The sequence below is a fragment of the Mustela nigripes genome, chromosome 1, assembly GCF_022355385.1.
Source record: "Mustela nigripes isolate SB6536 chromosome 1, MUSNIG.SB6536, whole genome shotgun sequence".
Taxonomy (NCBI): domain Eukaryota; kingdom Metazoa; phylum Chordata; class Mammalia; order Carnivora; family Mustelidae; genus Mustela; species Mustela nigripes.
Window position 1 is genome coordinate 8,714,404 of NC_081557.1, and position 19,140 is coordinate 8,733,543.

At 50.6% G+C, this 19,140-nt stretch overlaps 4 protein-coding genes and 1 non-coding gene across 10 annotated transcripts; 3 read left to right on the forward strand and 2 right to left on the reverse strand.

Moving 5' to 3' along the window:
• Window positions 1-976: 976 nt before the first annotated feature.
• Window positions 977-2,900, forward strand: LBHD1 (LBH domain containing 1). Its single transcript, XM_059403909.1, has 3 exons — window positions 977-1,503; window positions 1,583-1,742; window positions 2,621-2,900. Exons 1-3 carry the CDS (start codon window positions 1,354-1,356, stop codon window positions 2,890-2,892), a joined length of 582 nt encoding a protein of 193 aa, XP_059259892.1. The 5' UTR covers window positions 977-1,353; the 3' UTR covers window positions 2,893-2,900.
• CSKMT (citrate synthase lysine methyltransferase) lies at window positions 1,651-5,035 on the reverse strand. 6 transcript variants are annotated; one of them, XM_059403803.1, is made up of 4 exons: window positions 4,572-4,969; window positions 4,355-4,498; window positions 3,603-4,201; window positions 1,651-1,860 (listed from the first exon to the last, which is right to left on the reverse strand). In XM_059403803.1, the coding sequence occupies exons 1-4, from the start codon at window positions 4,837-4,839 to the stop codon at window positions 1,855-1,857; spliced, it is 1,017 nt and encodes a 338-aa protein (XP_059259786.1). In that variant the 5' UTR covers window positions 4,840-4,969; the 3' UTR covers window positions 1,651-1,854. The 6 variants fall into 6 exon arrangements, with proteins under 6 accessions (XP_059259786.1, XP_059259795.1, XP_059259822.1 ...); XM_059403812.1 differs by lacking the exon at window positions 1,651-1,860 and having other exon boundaries at window positions 3,546-4,201; window positions 4,355-4,479; window positions 4,572-4,660; window positions 4,947-5,035; XM_059403839.1 differs by lacking the exon at window positions 1,651-1,860 and having other exon boundaries at window positions 3,546-4,201; window positions 4,572-4,660; window positions 4,947-5,035.
• On the reverse strand, window positions 4,737-4,885 carry LOC132009515 (small nucleolar RNA SNORA57). The gene has a single exon (XR_009401982.1). It is a non-coding gene; the product is annotated as a small nucleolar RNA SNORA57 (small nucleolar RNA).
• Window positions 5,036-5,046: 11 nt separating the features above from the next.
• Window positions 5,047-8,632, forward strand: C1H11orf98 (chromosome 1 C11orf98 homolog). The gene is made up of 4 exons (XM_059403880.1): window positions 5,047-5,154; window positions 5,300-5,424; window positions 8,103-8,200; window positions 8,285-8,632. Exons 1-4 carry the CDS (start codon window positions 5,116-5,118, stop codon window positions 8,392-8,394), a joined length of 372 nt encoding a protein of 123 aa, XP_059259863.1. The 5' UTR covers window positions 5,047-5,115; the 3' UTR covers window positions 8,395-8,632.
• Window positions 8,633-14,375: 5,743 nt separating this feature from the next.
• INTS5 (integrator complex subunit 5) lies at window positions 14,376-19,023 on the forward strand. The gene is made up of 2 exons (XM_059403923.1): window positions 14,376-14,513; window positions 15,831-19,023. Exons 1-2 carry the CDS (start codon window positions 14,434-14,436, stop codon window positions 18,808-18,810), a joined length of 3,060 nt encoding a protein of 1,019 aa, XP_059259906.1. The 5' UTR covers window positions 14,376-14,433; the 3' UTR covers window positions 18,811-19,023.
• The last annotated feature ends 117 nt before the right edge of the window (window positions 19,024-19,140 follow it).

The following is a 19,140-nucleotide window of genomic DNA, read 5'->3' on the forward strand; positions in this document are numbered from 1 at the left end:
TTTTCAGAACAGCAGGTACTGGACAGCCAGATGCTTACACATATCAATCTACTCATCCCCTCCAAATTCCCTCAATTTATGAACAAAAACCCAAAGTCAAGTGTACTGGGTGGGGAAAAAATACTTTTTCTTTTTAATTTTATTTTTAAGTAACGTTCGCACCTATTGTGGGGCTTGAACTCACCACCCGGAGATCATGAGTGGTCAGCTCCACCGCTGGAGCCAGCCAAGTCCCCCTGTTAAACTTGTTAAAAGTAAATTTGTTGGAAGCGCCTGGGTGGTTCACTCAGTTAAGCATCTGCCTTTGGCTCAGGTCATGATCTCAGGCTTCTGGGATGGAGCCCCACATGGGGCTCCCAGCTCAGCTGGAGTCAGCTTCTCCCTCTCCCTCTGCCCCTCCCCACTGCTCGTGCTCTATCTCTCAAATAAGTAAATAAAATATTTTATAAAAAAGAGTAAATGTGGGGTGCCTGGGTGGCTCAGTGGGTTAAAGTTTCTGCCTTTGGCTCAGGTCATGATCTCAGGGTCCTGGGATCCAGCCCCACATAGGGCTCTCTGCGCGGCAGGGAGCCTGCTTCCTCCTCTTTCTCTGCCTGCCTCTCTGCCTACTTGTGATCTCTGTCTGTCAAATAAATAAATAAAAACTTAAAAAAAAGAAAAAAACCTAAAAAAAAAAGTAAATGTGCTGTTTTTCTTATCATGGGATACTCTTGCACCCACCCCCTTAACCCCCTGCCAGTGAAACGTCTGAATTTGGAGTAACATACTGAGTTCTAGTTTGGAAAAGAAAGCATCTTTTACGTGGGTAACTCTGGGAAAGTCATTCAAGTTATTTGTCCCCTGTTTTCTGCATCAGAAAATAGGGCTAATGATAGAATCTATCTCATAGTTTTTAGGATAATTAAATGAGATTATATGTAAGGCATTTAACACTGTTCCTGTCAAATTGTTAACACCATATAAATATTTATTAAATAAGACACAAAGAAGCATGTCAAATCAGGAGACCCAGGAACCAAAGGAATCAAGAAATTTCAAGTTTGTTGGCAAAGTTCCCTCAGTCCCAGGGCTTTCATTCAGATGCTCTTGTTGACCCCTACCACTCCCGCCTTTCTCAGCTGTCACCCAGGGAGTGAGGAGACATATTCCCATATCCCTCCAGGGAGGAGGTATTCCTCCACCTGGGGATTTTCCCCTCCTCTAGAAGGCCCATAATCTCCTAGCTTTTCATTCTCTTCTCAGAAGTGATTAAGGGGCCAGGCTCCAAAGATTAAAGGAGCAGTCTCTACAGGGTACTGAGCAAGGGTACTCCACTTGGAATTCAACCACTACACGCTCCAAGGATTTGCACCCATGGCCCTTGTGCCAGGGAACAGTGAGGATGGGCCTTGGCCTAGAGATCGCCCAGGCTCCTCCCAGCATCCAGAAAGTTCTCGGCTGATGAACCCTCTGCGGATGGACAGAGGAGAAATTGTCAGGGTTGAAGGTCACCAGGATGCTCAGGTTAGTACTTCCCCACCCTGTGCTCCGGCTGCTGGCTCCTCCTCCCACTTGGTCCAAGCGCCCTGCTATCCCGATTCAGGCTGTCTCTCAAAAGACCCCCCTGCCCTCCATCGTGGTGGAAGCCTCTGAGGTGAGTGAAGACAGCGGGGAGCTTGGCTGGCCACATGATGAGCTGTTGCTGCTCACCGATGAGGAAGAGGAGGCCGAGGTCTTCTTCCAGGACCAAAGTGAAGAGCCAGGTGAGGGAGGCAGCTGCTCCAGTGCAGCCATTGTGACGGGGATGTTCTGGGCAGGACTGAGATGGAAAACTTACTTGTGTCCCCGTACAGGCAAACAGTAGGTGCTTAGGAACTAGACCTGAAAAGGATTAGAGGTGGAGAGAAATTCAAGGTGTCTGGCAAAGTTGAACTTTAGAGGGAAATTCTGATGTCAGATGGGTGATGACTTTTAATTATTTTTTTTTAAGATTTTATTTATTTATTTGACAGAGATCACAAGTATGCAGAGAGGGAGGCAGAGTTGGGGAGTGGGGCGGGGCGGCAGGGGGAGGCAGGCTCCCTGCTGAGCAGAGAGCCCAATGTGGGGGCTCCATCCCAGGACCCTGTGATCATGACCTGAGCCAGACGATTAATGGATTGAGCCACCCAGGCTGCCCTGAAATTAGCCTCTTAATTATAGTTGCTATATTACTTTTTCTAATAACACAAAACACACAAATTTGTTTCTTTTTTTTTTTTTTAAAGATTTTATTTATTTATTTGACAGAGAGAGATCACAAGCAAACAGAGGCAGGGAGGGGGGAAGCAGGCCCTCCACGGAGCAGAAAGCCCGAGAATGTGGGGCTCAACCCCAGAACCCTGAGATCATAACCCAAGCCAAAGGCAGAGGCCCAACCCACTGAGCCACCCAGATGCCCGTTTCCCTATTTCAAAGTCAGTAACAGGGCTGCCTGTGTGGCTCAGTCGTTAAGCATCTGCCCTCAGCTCACCCTCTCTTGCTATCTGTCATAAATAAAATCTTAAAACTAAGTAAATAAATAGCATTTTTTAAAAAGTCAGTAATAGATCAGAAATATTTTTCACCCTTAATGGGCTCTTCCAACTTCTTTTTCCCCCAGGCTGGACTTGGAGCCCACTGGACCCCAGATCTCCCTTAAGAACCTTTAACCCAGAACTTGGCTGGGGGCAGGAATACGGAGAACAAGAGGTCTCCTGGATTCCTGAGGACACAGACTATCATGAAGCCTCCAGTCCCTGTCCTCTGTGGAAGCCAGCAGCAGGCTCCCATGTTTGCCAAAGCTGTTTTGTGGAATATTCACATCTCCTGCCTCCCAGAAGCTTTGAGGGTAAGTCTCCTTCGGTCTCCCTCAACATTTTGGTGATTTGTTGAGGCCGTTCTGTGGGTTCTTTCAGTCTTCCCCCTTCTATAGGTGAGGCCACTGGGTCACACAAGTCGGTCTGTACCGGGATTTGGATTAAGAAGGCCTTGATTAAAAAACTCCTCTAATGGGGGCACCCTGGTGGCTCAGTTGGTTAAGCATCCGACTAGGGTTTCAGTTCACGTCATGATCTCAGGGTTTTAAGATGGAGCCCTGATTTGGGTTCTGCACTGGCCATGGAGATGGCTTGGGATTCTCCCTCTCTCTAGAATAAATAAATCTAAGAACAAGCAATCAAAACCCAAAGTCCTCAAAATAACCCACAAAACCCCCACAAAACTCCTGTTTTTAGGCGTTCCAGTTTATTGGGGCTGGGGAATGAATCACTGTACCTTCTCTATTTAGCACCCCTCTTGTGCCTGCCATTGCTAAATGCTCCATATTTCACCCATCATCATCCGTAATCCCCTAGCTCCGGGTTATTATTTCTACCCTGCTGTCAGTTTGTGAACCAGGGGACAGAAACATTCCATACTCTGTGTACCCAACTAGTAAATGTGGAAGCCAGGCCTCAAATCCTCGCTTCCCAGCCATCTTACAAAGTTGAAAAGCTGTCCATCGCCCTCCTCACCCAACAGAAAAATTTGGGTCAGGACTGAGGGCTTTAATGAGAGCCTTGAACCAAGTAAGCAAAGTAAGTAATACCCCCAAAAGGGCCTACCTCCTGCACAGTCACCCTCCAGCCTGGGGACCCTTGCTCCAGGTAGGGAAGCCGCACATCAGGATCCTCGTCTGAGAACTGAATCAGGGTCCCCTGGGGGCTTAGGACCCTGAGGCACTCTGACAGAAGCTGGTAAGCTCCCTTCGGACCACCACGGGCAACAGCATCCCAGGTGCCCTTATCCAGCACTAGGTGGAAGGAGCCTGAGGAAGCCACTGGCTCCAGGTTCTGGGCATCAGCCTGCATAAAGTGGAGTCTGGAGGCAGGATGCCCAGGACACAGGGGTGTTTGGCCTTCGCCACCTTCCAGGAGACGCTTCATGTGGGCAATAGCCACAGGGGAGAAGTCCACCCCCAGCACATCCACTGGATGTGGGCACTGGGTGTAGAGGCCTATACACAGACTGGAGGTCCCACAGCCCACGTCCAACACCCGCGGTGGGCAGACAGCCGATGTCTCCTGCAGGAGCGGCAGTAGCAACCCCTGGGTTTCCTCATACCCAAAGAACCAGTCGAACGTGGGGACGTGGCCTTTTTGGGTATCGGCATGGAGCTTATCCCAGAGGCGACGGTCAGCCAGGCAGCTACCAGCCAGGGAGCCTGTGGACACGAGTGGAGCACATGTCACCCACCGGCCTAGTTCCATCAATATGCTGCAGAAACGGTGCAATGTACCCTGAGGTTCGAATCAGTTTCAGGGTCTAGTCTCCCAGGTCACTAAGAACCCTCCCTCCCACTATCCACCTTCCCTACCCGCCAAAGCACGGCGCGCCCCAGCCGCCAGGGTCGCCACGTGGAGGGTTCGGCGCAGCGCGGCCATCTGGAGATCCCGGCAAGGTCGGCCAGAGAGCCTTCCGCGAAATGCCGCCCGCAGGAGCCTGAGGTCCAACAGAAGAGCTGCAAATTCCGCTTTGTGGAATAACGCGTACCGCCTAACAACCACCTCGAAAAAAAGAACGCGGACACACACCTATTAGGGTACGATCGTCCTTTATTGTTTGCAACGGGCAGTTAAAGAGGGGACGCGACTGCTCCGGCTCCAGGGGCGGTTCCAAAGACCTGAAATCAAAGGAGAAGGCGTGAGCGCACGAGGGAGGAGCCTGCAGAACCTCCGTTCCGCCACGCTTCTCGGAGGCCGTGTCCCGGCGCTTGAGGATAGAACCGGCGGACGGGATGCCGCGGGCACCGAAGACATGACGCCGAGGGGACCAGAGCCCTTTCCCTCTGCCTCCGTACATTACGGGGACCGGGACCGAACACCCGACCCCCGCCAAGAAAAGGAGGGTGCGCAGACCTCGCCCAGAACCCCCACCCTGGCACCCAGCTCCGCAACCCAGACACTAACCGCTTCTGTCCCTCCTCCGCGAAAGGCGGGTAGTACTGCCGAGCACCTTTATATAGGCTCAGGACCCGCCCCCGAGCTGCTATTGGCTCTCGGAGGCTGAGGGGCGGGACCGACGCTCACGTTACGCAGAGCCGCGACACGGTCTGGGAGTCAGGTTCTCTGCGCAGCCATGGGGGCTCCCGGCGGAAAGATCAACCGGCCCCGAACGGTGATTGTGGGGGAGCCCCGACTTTGTTTCCTCAAGCATCCTGGGGGCCTCTCATCTCTCCAGAGATGGGACCTGTGGCTGGAGTCGCCGGGTGCGGGGTCCCGGGTCGCGACTTCCGTCTGATTAGCATCTTCCTCCCCCTTAGGAGCTGAAGAAGAAGCTGTTCAAGCGACGGCGGGTGTTGAACCGGGAGCGGAGACTGAAGCACCGGGTGGTCGGGGCTGTGATAGACGAAGGGCTGATCACGCGGCACCACCTGAAGAAGCGGGCGTGAGTGCCAGACCCTCTTCGCTTTGCTCCCGACCGAGTCCTCTTACCCCGTCCTGCCCCCTTTCCCCGTCCTGCCGAGCGCCCCAGCAAGTGTCCGCTCTGCTTTGCGTGTGCACTGGCGTTTACATAAGTAGCGTTTGTGCCTCCACTCTGCTGGCCCGTCACAGGACCGGTAGCCCACAGCCTCTCTGGGTCTTGGACCCCACCAAAAATGTAAGAACTGCCCACTCACCCACCTCCCCAGGTAACATTATTGTACGTCCACATGGATTTTTTATAAATAAATTTAAAGCACACACGGGACGCCTGGGTGGCTCAGTCTGTTAAGTGTCTGCCTTCAGCTCAAGTCATGATCCTAGGGTCCTGGGATGGAGTCCTGCATCGGGCCCCTCGCTCAGCTGGAGCCTGCTTCTCCCTCTGCCTGCTGCTCCCCCCCCCCCCCCCCGCTTGTGCTCTCTCTTTGACAAATAAATAAGATCTTTAAAAAAAAAATAAGATTTTTTTTTAAAAAGATTTATTTATTTATTTGACAGAGAGAAATCACAAGTAGACAGAGAGGCAGCCAGAGAGAGAGAGAGAAGCAGGCTCCCCGCTGAGCAGAGAGCCCGATGCGGGACTCGATCCCAGGACCCTGAGATCATAACCTGAGCCGAAGGCAGCGGCCCAATCCACCGAGCCACCCAGGCGCCCCCCCAAAAAAATAAGATCTTAAAAAAAAAAAAAGCACATAAGTGTGCATGTACTCAATTCTCACAAAAGTACCTGTAGGATTTTGTACTTTCCAAGCCCCCGCCCCACCTCCCAGCCTTGGGAAAGACTTCCCATCCCTTTCTTCCACTGATTTTTTCATCGTAAATACAGTTTTGTGGTGTAATAAATATTTGGTCTGAATGCAGGCACAGAGGTTCTAAAAGCCTTAGAATTTCCTGAGTGATAGGAGTGTCAATTATGCCCCCTCCAGCCCCTTTTGAGCACACCTTGGTTTATGCTAATATAACCTAAGGTGGGGCTGGTCTCCAGAAAGACCAGGTGATGAGATTGGGAATTTAAGCTCCACCCACCTGGGAAGATTAAGTTCTGTAAAAACTCTTGAATAATAGAGATTTGACGAGCTTCCTGGTTAGTGAATGGGAGGAGGTTCAGGGAAAGTGGGGAGAGTATGGAAATGCCGGGACCTTACCCTGTGCGTCTCCTCCATTTGGCTGTTCCTGAATCTCATTCTTTTACCATAAATAAGTAAATGCAAGTAAATGTTTCCCTGAGTTCTGTGAGCTGTTTAGTAAATTGAGTCTGAGAAGGGGATCGTGAGAACCTTGATTTATAGGTGGTCATTCAGAAGTACACCATCTGAAGTGGGGGGCAGTCTTTTGAGACTGAGCCCTCAGCCTGTGGGTTTTTTTTTTTTTTTTAAAGATTTTATTTATTTATTTATTCGACAGAGAGAGATCACAGTAGACAGAGAGGCAGGCAGAGAGAGAGAGAGAGGGAAGCAGGCTCCCCGCAGAGCAGAGAGCCCAATGCGGGACTCGATCCCAGAACCCCAAGATCACGACCCGAGCTGAAGACAGCGGCTTAACCACTGAGCCACCCAGGCACCCCAGCCTGTGGGTTCTGATGTTCTCTCCAGGTAGAGGTGTCAGAACTGAGTCAAATTTGCAGGATTCTCAGTTGGTGTCTGCGGAATTTGAGAATGCCTTGATGTGGGACAAGCCCCACACCTTTCTGGTGTCAGAAGTATTGAAAAGAGGAGTACCTGGCTGTCTCAGTTAATAGCGCATGCGACTTTTTTTTTTTTTTTTTTTTTTTTCAAAATTTTTATTTACTGGGGAGGCTGAGTGGCTCTGTCACTTAAGCGTCTGCCTTTGGCTCAAGTCAAAGGATCCAGAGATGGGGTCCAACATCTGGCTCCCCGCTCCCTCTGCTGGCTGCTCCCCTGGCTTGTGCGTGCTCTCTCTCTCTTTCTCTCACTGTGTCAAATAAATAAATCAAAAGAAAAGAAAAAAAGAAAAGATCATGACCTGAGTGGAAGGCAGACACTTACGTGCCTGAGCCACCCAGATGACCCGAGCATGCAACTCTTGATTTCAGGGTCGTGAGTTCAAGCCCCATGTTGATTGTGGAGCCCACTTAAAACATAAAAATATTGAAAACAGAGGAGAAAAATAGCTTTCCCTTACAAGTTTCTGCCATATACCAAATTTTAACATTTAATGGTGAGTACTTTATATATGTATGGGAGTAGTACTAAGAATGTTAATGGCTAAGTGTTGGAGAGATTGAACTCACTACCTCAGAGCCCAGATCTGCAGTCTTTTTACTTGAATCCAAAGATGTTTTCAAAAAGACAAAACAAAAAGAAACCCAAAACAAAGACTTTTTCTTTCTTTCTTTTTTTTTTAAATATTTTATTTATTTATTTGGTAGACAGAGATCACAAGTAGGCAGAGAGGCAGGCAGAGAGAGAGAGGAAGAAACAGGCTCCCCGTCAAGCAGAGAGCCCGATGCGGGGCCTGATGCGGGGCTCGATTCCAGGACCCTGGGATCACGACCCGAGCCGAAGGCAGAGGCTTTAACCCACTGAGCCACCCAGGCGCCCCTCAAAGATCTTTTCAATACCCAGAACCACCCCATGCTGATTCAGGTTAACCTGGATATCCTCGCTCCTACCACCCCTTCAGGTCCAGCGCACGTGCCAACATTACTCTCTCTGGGAAGAAGCGCAGAAAGCTCCTCCAGCAGATCCGGCTGGCCCAGAAAGAGAAAGCAGCCATGGAAGGTGAGGCCAGGTCACAGAGGGTGGGTGAGGGGGCAGCCTGGATTCCTTGGGGTTCTTCAATGCTTCCTCTTTTCTTTTGCTCAGTGGAAGCCCCCGCCAAGCCAGCCAGGACTAGTGAACCGCAGCCCAAGCGGCAAAGGAAGACCAAAGGCCCCCAGGATGTAGACATGGAGGACCTTGAAGATGAGAGCTGAATTCTCACCCCTTGCCCCCGAAGGTTCTCAGCTGGAGCCGGAAGGACTCTGGTGGTTTCAGAGGACTTTGGAGGAAGCATTGCTCCTTTTCATTCTCCTCAGACGCCTCTTCCTTGATGGCCTCGTCACCGGCCCTGGAGAGCTGTGTTGAGAGGACGAGAGAGGAGAAGAGAGGCTGGAGAATGGGGCTCCCTCGCAGTCAGCTCCGCTTGTAATAAAGCCCTAGAGGTCTCCCGGAGAGGCGTGTGATTTAATGTGGGAACGAACGGGAATGGGCCACAGGAAGGGGGGCTGTGGGCCTGGAAATGAGACAGTTAGGACGTAAGACCCATGGAGTTCACTTGAGCTAAGCAATGAAAAGCCAGGCTCTGTGATGTTCCCATCCCCCTAGTGCGTGACACTCCCGACTCTCCGTTTCCAACAAAAATACAGATTATTACAGAGATGGTAGATGAGATAAGGGTCCTGATGTCAGCCGTGCCACTGCCTCTGTGTGACCAGAGGGGCCAAGTCACTTTTTCATGTTTGTTTCCAATTCCTTTGGTGGATTTTATAAATAGAGAATTTAGTTTTACAACTGATTGATTTGGAGCACCTGGGTGGCTCAGTGGGTTAAGCGTCTGCCTTCGGTTCACGTCATGATATCAGGGATTGAGTCCCACATCGGGCTCTCTGCTCAGCGGGGAGACTGCTTCCCCATCTCTCTGTCTGCCTCTCTGCCTACTGTGATCTCTGTCTGTCAAATAAATAAATAAATAATCTTTGTTAAAAAAAAAAAAAAAGATTGAGGTGCCTGGGTGGCTTAGTGGGTTGGGCCTCTGCCTTCTGCTTGGGTCATGGTTACAGCCCTGAGTCAGGCTCTCTTCAGCGGGGAGCCCACCCCCTCCCCGCCCCCACCTCTCTGCCTACTTGCGATTTCTGTCTGTCAAATAAAGTCTTTTAAAAAAAAAAGATTGAGGGACGCCTGGGTGGCTCAGTTGGTTAAGCAGCTGCCTTCGGCTCAGGTCATGATCCCAGCGTCCTGGGATCGAGTCCCACATCGGGCTCCTTGCTCAGCAGGGAGCCTGCTTCTCCCTCTGCCTCTGCCTGCCATTCTGTCTGCCTGTGCTCGCTTTCTCCCCTTCTCTCTCTCTCTGATAAATAAATAAAATCTTTAAAAAAAAAAAAAAGATTTGTTTTTTTGGGGTGGCTGAGTGGGTTAAGCCGCTGCCTTCGGCTCAGGTCATGATCTCAGGGTCCTGGGATCAAGTCCCGCATCGGGCTCTCTGCTTGGCAGGGAGCCTGCTTCCCTCTCTCTCTGCCTGCCTCTCTGTCTACTTGTGATTTCTCTCTGTCAAATAAATAAATAAAATCTTAAAAAAAAAAAAAAAGATTGGGGCGCCTGGGTGGCTCAGTGGGTTAAAGCCTCTGCCTTCGGCTCAGGTCATGATCCCAGGGTCCTGGGATCGAGCCCCGCATCGGGCTCCCTGCTCAGCGGGAAGCCTGCTTCTCCTTCTCTCTCACTCCCCCTGCTTGTGCTCCCTCTCTGGCTGTCTCACTCTCTGTGAAATAAATAGAATCTTTAAAAAAAAAAAAAAAAAAAGATTGATTTTAGAGTTGGAGGGGGGCAGAGGGAGAAGGGAAGCCAACTCCCTACTGAGCCCTACAGGAGTTATTGTGGGTTTTTTTTTTTTTTTAAAGATTTTATTTATTTATTTGACAGAGATCACAAGCAGGCAGAGAGGCAGGCAGGAGGGTGGGGTGGGGAAGCAGGCTCCCTGCTGAGGAGAGAGTCTGACTCAGGGCTTGATCCCAGGACCCTGGGATCATGACCCCAGCCAAAGGCAGAGGCTCAACCCACTGAGCTACCCAGGTGCCCCCCTATAGGGATTCTGTCTCAAAACCCTGAGATCAACTCTGAGATCATGACCTGAGCGGAAACCAAGAGTTGAGTGCTTAAACCAGGCACCCCTACTGGGGTTTATTTTTAATTTTAAGTGAACTCTATGCAGGCCTGGAACTCATGACCCTGAGATCAAGAGGACATGTTGTACTGAGAGCCAGCGGGGTACCCAGGATTATATTTCCAATAAACTGCATTATTTTTCCCATTTAGCATGCAGAACTTCTGTTGCAAGCCAGGGCTGGGGTGTTTGCTTAAAGTAAAAAGCTACCTGTGTGGAGGTGTGTTCAACAGAGGAAAAGCATATTCTCTCTGTCCTGTTTAATCAGTGCAGGCTTCCTGGAAGAGGGAGGGTTTGGGCCCAGTGTTGCATCTCCCAGCCCAAATTAATATTTTGAATTTCAAACCTTCAATAAAGTTAGGAAATTAGTACAATGAACCTTTACATACGCACTCAGATTTACCAATTTATAACATTTTTCTACACTTGTTCTATCGCTATGCATTTGCAAATATGTATGTGTCCATAGATTTTTGTCTTTGCTGACTCATCTGAAAGTCCACTGCAGATGAGATTTTAGCCCTAAGAACATTCTATGTAGCCAAAATACTACTATCACACCTAACACATTTAACATTGGTTAATATTGACTTTTTTATATTTGAATTTCCTTAGTTTCAATAATATTCTTTTTTTAAGACTTTTTTTTTTTTTAAGATTTTATTCATTTATTTGACAGAGAGAGATCACAAGTAGGCAGAGAGGCAGGCAGAGAGAGTCAGGGAAGCAGGCTCCCCACTGAGCAGAGAGCCCGATGCAGGGCTTGATCTCAGGACCCTGAGACCATGACCTGAGCCGAATGGAGAGGCTTAACCCACTGAGCCACGCAGGTGCGCCAAGACTTTATTTTTAAGTAATCTTGACACCCAACACAGGACTCAAATCCATAACACCAAGATCAAGAGTCACACATTCCACCAACTGAGCTAGCCAGGTGCCCCAGAAAAGACATTTTTAATATTTTGGCATACCTATTCTTCATAATTTTGTTCTACCCCTGTATCTAAGGCAGAAGGAGCTTGCTGTGTTGAAGAATTTCTGTATCTAGCATTATGTTAAGTCTTTTAATAAGTGGTCTCAAGTGATTTTTGTAAAACCTCTGGGAGACAGGAGACATCATACCCATTTTACAGATGAGGAAATGTGCTTCAAACATTTGGGTCACTGTCTCAGGGTCTCAGGGTTACATTACTGATAAATAGCAGAGATGAATCTAGATCTGTCCAACACCAAAACAAGGCACCTTTAGATTATGAAATCATTAAGAGCAAGGACGACATAATACTCTCATTGCTGGAGAACTTACCTGGTTCAAAAGTCTCCTTTTGCAGATCCAAATTTGAGGCTCTGAGATGGGAAGTGTCGGGTCCCAATTTGAAGCACTGTTAGGAGCAGAAATTGTCTCATATTACTGTTCTAGAACAGATTTTGCTAGGAGGTAATATATACACTTTGTAAGTTACTGCACTTCTAAAATGTAAGAACAAAAAAGGAACCATAATTAGTCCTTTAGCTTTTGAAATACAATCACTTCAAAAGTGTTGTTGGAAAACCAACTTCCGAGCTTCAGACCCAAAATATAGCAGGAAGACAAGAGTTTGGGATAAAGAGGAACAATGGGTTTATTGGTTTGCCAGACAAAGGAGCCTGTAGCAAGCTGTGGCCTTCAAAAACTGTAAGCCCACCGGAAGGAAGGGGCTCAGAGGAATGGGCTGGGGGGTTTTATAGGTAAATACAGAATCTAGCTGGTTTCTATAGGAATTGTATAGGTGCTGCCAGACTCCTTAGTCCTTTTCAGGGTGGTACCAGCTTCCTGAAAACAAAAGGCTAAAAAAGGAGGAGAGGGGGTTTGGCAGAGAGGAAAAAGGTTACTTTAAAATCAAGCTTTGCCGAAGCATTAGTATAGATTTTGATCTCTGTTCAAGTCTATGTTTTTAAGTGGTTTCAAAGGTATCTTCAGGAACTGTCATCTGGTATCACTCTAACTCACACTTCCACTGAGAGCAGTAAGCCTTCTGGCCTCAAAACCGATTTTCCTTTTCATTTATTTAACCAACTATTAAGAACCTACTATGTGCCTGGCAAAAAGTGTTGTAGGGAATGAGGAGTAGCCCTCAACAAAATAGGCAAATTTCCTATTGTCCAAGAGCTGATTTTCTGGAGTTTATTCAACAAACGTGATAAAAATAATGAATGCTTATATGGTGCTTTCTTAACCATTGCGGGTCACTAAGTGCTATGCAATGAATGATATGGGGGAACAAAGGCTAAAGAAGTACAGAAAAAAAAACAAAAACAAAAAACTTCCTTACAACTTACAGCCCATTGATGAGTACTTGAGACAGGCAGAGTGACCTTCCTCCAGGAACTCAACTGCTTCAATGGTAATACTTTGCTAGAGGCATAAGGCAACCTTTGTTTGATCTTAGCCTGACCTCCAGGATCCTCTAAGTCTTCTTTAATATATACAAATCCCTTTGGCAGTGTCCTTCATCTCTTTTCCCCCCTTCAACTGCCCCCTCCAAGATACGTGTTAGCAATCATCCTCCAAGCATATGGGCCACAGATCTCATCTGAAGGGTCTCATGACTAAAGTTCTACTAGGCAGTAGTAAATGACTCCTCAAGGTCCTGGAAACCTTAGAGTTTTACGCATTCCCTAACCCCCTCCCAACTTAAAAATATATTATCAGTCACTCCCCACAACCCCAGTGCAGCTCTTCCTGCCCACAGTTCCTGTCTCTGTGCTTTAAAAAACAAAACAAAACAAAACATCTTTTTTGCACAGATGTCTCAAGAATTCTTTTTCTTTTTTCTTTTTTTTAATTTAAGATTTTTATTTATTTATTTGTCAGAGAGAGAGAGTACACAAATAGGCAGAGTGGCAGGCAGAGGCAGAGGGAGAAGCAGGCTCGCGACCAAGCAAGGAGCCCAGTGTGGAACTCAATCCCAGGATCCTGGGATCATGACCAGAGTGAAAGGCAGCTGCTTAACCAACTGACCCACTCGGCCATCCCTCAAAAATTCTTTCTTGACCGTTGGCTCCTGGACCCCAACATTTCACATCAGTGAACATATTCCCTTGTTTCAGTTTTCACAACAAACCCTGCCTGTGAGGTAGTTGTACTACGATCATCCTCACTGGGGAAGAGGAAATAGGAACAGAGAGGGTAAAGAGAGTGCGCAGCCAGTAAGTGGAAGAGCTGGACCTTGATCTAGACAGCCTGGCTGTGGTGGGGGCTCTTCAAGAGGTGCCTATGAGCTCCTCATACAGTTACCACACTACCTATCTGCAGGGGAGAGGAGAGGTCCTGAGTTGGCAGGCTGGGGAGAGAGCAAAGCCTAAACAATGAAGACTAAACAGAGGGGCAGAAGCGCCAGCCTATGACTGGGAGAACACCTATAGCCTGGCCAGCCCAATTTATTTTGGGCTTCCTCTCTTTCTCTTTATTTCCTTTTTCTCTCTTAGGAGCCCCCCCCCCCCCCATTCTCTCTCTATCCTTCTCTTTCTTAGGCTCCCACCCACCGTGGAGCTCAATGCTGGGCTTGAACTTACGCCCCTGAGACTGAGAGACCTGAGCTGAGATCCAGACTCCCAGGCTTAATGGACTGAGCCACCCAGCTGCCCCTCCCTCCTTTCTTTCCGTCTTTTTACCAGTTTCCCCTTCCTTTCTCTCCTTTAACTGCTTTTTCCATTGTCAGTGTTTGTTTACTTATTTAATATCACTATTAATTGATGAAATGTTCCTAGTGCTTCATTTTTTTAAAACCTCGTGAGTTGAACACTTTGCATTTTTAGTTTTCGGCAAAATAATTAAATCCAACTGGGAATAGCCGCAGCTAGCTTCAGTTTGTGTCTTAAACGCCCTTTGGGGGTAAAACAGCTTGGTTGAAGCCGGGTCAGCTTCTCGCTGTCACCGTCGCGATCCCGCTCTGGGGTCCGAACGTGGTCCGGAACCAATGTAGGAGGGTCGCGGACGTCGCCGGACCGGTTTTCCTGAGAAGCCTAATCGGTGGTTCCTTTCGGGTTTCCCTCAGCGCGCATGCGCTGCCTGCGCTTCGCCGCTCCCGCCTCGGGCTCGGGCTAGGGCTCCGGGATGTCCGCGTTGTGCGACCCTCCCGGGGCCCCAGGGCCTCCCGGGCCTGCCCCGGCCACCCACGGTCCCGCGCCGCTCAGGTAGTTAGAGCCCCTGGCATCTTCCCCCATCGCGCGGCCCTGCGCCGATCCCCAGCCTTCTCGGCAGAAACCCGGATCCTACCTCGAGAACTCGCGTCAGGGTTCTCAGAGATTCCTGGTCGGGTCTTCCCAGAACTCAGGGACTGCCTCACCAAAACTCTGGGCTCCAGTGCCCGCACTCCTAAGACCTTGGCCTTGCCTCATCCTAAACCCTAACGCGTAGTTACCCCAGATTCCGGCCTTGTTCTCCCAAGAGTTGGGGATATCAGAACGCTTGGGAACCGAGCTGTCCTACCCCTTTTAGACCCGAGAGAACCCAGGGTCCCCTGACTTCATGGAGACTCCCTGGAAACCCAGGCCCGGAAACCCACAAAATGTTTCCCTTTAGCCTTTACCTTGCCCTCCAACTAAGCTACTCTCCCTCACCTTAGGGTGGTTTGTTTATTTGTTTATTTATTTAAGGAAGGAGGGCATGGTCGGAGCCCTATGAGCCCTTAGAGGATGCGGTCTTCTTTGGCAGAAAAGGCAGTAAGAGGAAGGGGACTTTGCCTCTTCCCATAACCCTGGTTTCTGAACGCCTAAGACTGAAGCCATATGTTTTGGGAGGGGAAGGGCTGAAAAGCAGGCATTACGTTGTCCGTATCCTGGGACACCATGATTCCTAGGCACACTGAAGATGCCTGGAAGGTGGTTGTTGATGTGGAGTTCAGGTGGTGGGTGCTTAGGAGGCTTGCAGAATATGGGAAGAAACAGGTACTAGGAAGTCTTAATGAGGGACAAGTTTGAGCTTAGGATTTTCTTTAAGAGCTTGTGTTTTGGGGGGCGCAGTCAAGCAGGAAAGGTGTTTTTAAAGTAGATGTTATAGCCACACAATATATATTTACTCAATTCAGTGAATACTTAACACAGTATTTCCCATATGCCAGGCGCCTCAATAGAAAGGTATTCCATGTTGAAGCGCACAAAAATGCTTACTACCCTTTTGGAGTTTATAATCTGATCACTTAACTTTGGGTTTCTTATCTGTAAAGTGGGATCATACCTTATTGGGGCTGTTGTCTGGATTGGAATAATTCATATAAAGTTCCTAAGAGAGTACCTTACATGAGTTACCTAGCATTGATATTATTATTGAAAGAAAAGTATTGGGTGATGAGTGTGAACTTGATACGGTGCTTAAGTACTTCATGTACATTATCTTATGAAGGAGGTACAGTTATCCCTCTTTTACATGGAAAGAAATCAAATCTCACGGGGGAACGTAATGTGTCTAACATCTTGCAGCGCTCTAAGTCTGCTTCTCTTGCTTCCTTCCAGTGCTCAAGAGCTGTCCCAGGAAATCAAGGCTTTTCTGACTGGCGTGGACCCTATTCTGGGCCACCAACTCTCGGCCCGGGAACATGCTCGCTGTGGTCTTCTCCTGCTACGCTCTTTGCCACCTGCTCGGGCTGCTGTGCTTGACCACTTGCGAGGAGTCTTTGATGAGAGTGTCCGGGCCCACCTGGCTACCCTGGACGAAAGCCCTGTGGCTGGCCCCCCTCACCTCCGTCCACCCCCACCCTCCCATGTCCCAGCTGGGGGACCTGGTCTAGAAGATGTGGTGCAGGAAGTACAACAGGTGCTGTCTGAGTTTATCCGGGCCAACCCGAAGGCCTGGGCACCTGTGATTAGTGCATGGTCCATTGACCTCATGGGGCAGCTGAGCAGCACATACTCAGGCCAGCACCAGCGTGTGCCCCATGCCACTGGCTCTCTCAACGAATTGCTGCAGCTGTGGATGGGCTGTCGGGCCACCCGCACATTAATGGACATCTATGTTCAGTGTCTCTCAGCTCTCATTGGTAGTTGCCCAGATGCCTGCGTGGATGCCTTGCTGGATACCTCTGTCCAGCATTCCCCACACTTCGACTGGGTTGTGGCCCATATTGGCTCCTCTTTTCCTGGCACTATCATCTCCCGAGTTCTCTCCTGTGGCCTTAAGGATTTCTGTGTTCACAGTGGGGCTGGAGGTGGAGCTGGTGGCAGTGGTGGAAGCTCTTCTCAGACCCCCTCTATAGACCCGTTCCCTGGATCTCCTGCTATCCCTGGGGAGAAACGGGTGCCCAAGATTGCCTCAGTTGTAGGCATCCTAGGGCACCTGGCCTCCCGCCACGGAGACAGCATCCGCCGGGAGCTTCTTCGAATGTTCCATGATAGCCTGGCAGGGGGCTCTGGGGGCCGGAGTGGTGACCCGTCCCTTCAGGCCACAGTTCCTTTCCTACTGCAGCTGGCGGTCATGTCACCAGCTTTGCTGGGCACCGTCTCTGGAGAGCTGGTGGACTGCCTTAAGCCCCCAGCTGTACTGAGTCAGCTGCAGCAACACCTGCAGGGATTCCCCCGAGAGGAGCTGGACAACATGCTGAATCTGGCTGTGCACCTGGTGAGCCAGGCCTCGGGGGCAGGTGCCTACCGCCTCTTGCAGTTTCTGGTGGACACAGCTATGCCTGCCTCAGTCATTACTACCCAGGGCCTGGCTGTGCCGGACACTGTACGTGAGGCCTGTGACCGGCTGATCCAGCTGCTGCTGCTGCACCTGCAAAAACTGGTTCATCACCGGGGAGGGTCTCCTGGGGAAGGGGTGCTGGGCCCGCCCCCACCCCCCCGCCCTGTGCCCTTTCTAGATGCGCTAAGGAACCACGTTGGAGAGCTGTGTGGAGAGACGTTAAGATTGGAGCGGAAGCGCTTTCTCTGGCAACACCAGCTCCTGGGCCTGCTCTCTGTCTATACTCGGCCTAGCTGTGGACCTGAGGCCTTGGGCCATCTCCTGAGCCGGGCCCGAAGCCCTGAAGAGTTGAGTCTGGCCACCCAATTATATGCAGGGCTGGTGGTCAGTCTCTCTGGCCTCCTGCCTCTGGCTTTCCGAAGCTGCCTGGCTCGGGTACATGCAGGGACTCTGCAGCCTCCCTTCACTGCCCGGTTCCTGCGTAACTTGGCACTGCTAGTGGGGTGGGAACAGCAGGGTGGTGAGGGCCCTGCAGCCCTCGGGGCCCGGTTTGGGGAGTCTGCATCAGCCCATTTGTCTGACCTGGCTCCTCTCCTGCTACATCCTGAGGAGGAAGTAGCTGAAGCTGCTGCCTCCTTGCTGGCCATTTGTCCCTTTCCTCAAGAAGCCCTGTCCCCGTCCCAACTCCTGGGGCTGGTGAGAGCTGGAGTACATCGCTTTTTTGCCTCTCTGAGGCTGCATGGCCCCCCAGGTGTGGCATCGGCCTCTCAGCTTCTTACTCGCCTCTCTCAGACCTCCCCAGCTGGGCTCAAGGCTGTCTTGCAGCTGCTAGTTGAGGGAGCCTTACATCGGGGCAACGCAGAACTGTTTGGAGGGGAAGTGGATAGGGACAACGAGACTCTTTCGGTTGTCTCCGCTCCTTTGGCCTCTGCCTCCCTGTTGGACACAAACCGGCGGCACACTGCAGCTGTGCCAGGGCCTGGAGGGATTTGGTCAGTTTTCCATGCTGGAGTCATAGGTCGTGGCCTAAAGCCACCGAAGTTTGTCCAGTCGCGCAATCAGCAGGAAGTGAGCTATAACACCCAGAGCCTGCTCAGCCTCCTGGTGCACTGCTGTAGTGCACCTGGGGGTACTGAATGTGGGGGCTGCTGGGGGGCTCCCACCCTGAGCCCGGAGGCAGCCAAAGCAGTGGCAGTGACCTTGGTGGAGAGCGTGTGTCCTGATGCAGCTGGTGCTGAGCTGGCCTGGCCCCCTGAGGAGCATGCCAGGGCCACAGTGGAGCGGGATCTCCGCATTGGCCGTCGCTTCCGGGAACAGCCCCTGCTCTTTGAGCTGTTGAAGCTGGTAGCCGCTGCTCCCCCAGCCCTCTGCTACTGCTCCGTGCTCCTGCGGGGGCTACTAGCCGCCCTTCTGGGTCATTGGGAAGCCTCTCGCCACCCTGATACAGCTCACTCTCCCTGGCACCTGGAAGCATCCTGCACCCTGGTAGCTGTCATGGCAGAGGGAAGCCTCCTGCCACCAGCCCTGGGTAATATGCACGAGGTATTTAGCCAGCTGGCACCTTTTGAAGTGCGTCTGCTGCTGCTCAGTGTCTGGGGCTTTCTCCGGGAGCATGGACCATTGCCCCAGAAGTTCATCTTCCAGTCAGAGCGTGGCCGCTTCATCCGGGACTTCTCCAGGGAGGGTGGCGGTGAGGGTGGACCTCATCTTGCTGTGCTGCACAGTGTCCTCCACCGCAACATTGACCGCCTGGGCCTTTTCTCTGGCCGTTTTCAGGCACCTTCGCCGTCCACTCTCCTTCGGCAGGGGACATAGCCTTTTCCAAGCTTCGGAAGCCAAGGGAGGTTGAGCAGTGAGAGAGATGGGCTAAGGTGCTGCAGAAAGGTGGAGGTTTCTCTTCTAAAACCCTAGGCTAAAGAGCGCTGTCACTTTTTTCCTCCCCCACTTTTTTTTTCTAAATAAAATTTGCCGAGTTGAGAAAAGCAGAGTCCAGTGCCTCTGTCTGATGCTTAGAGCTGGTAAAGTCGGACAGCGCCTGGCTCTGGACAATCCCACCCCCCGCCCGCAAGCCACGCCCTTGGGCCCGCCTGACGCGGGCGTTTATTGTGTGCGCTCTGCCAATGGGACAGTCGCCCGGCCGCTCTC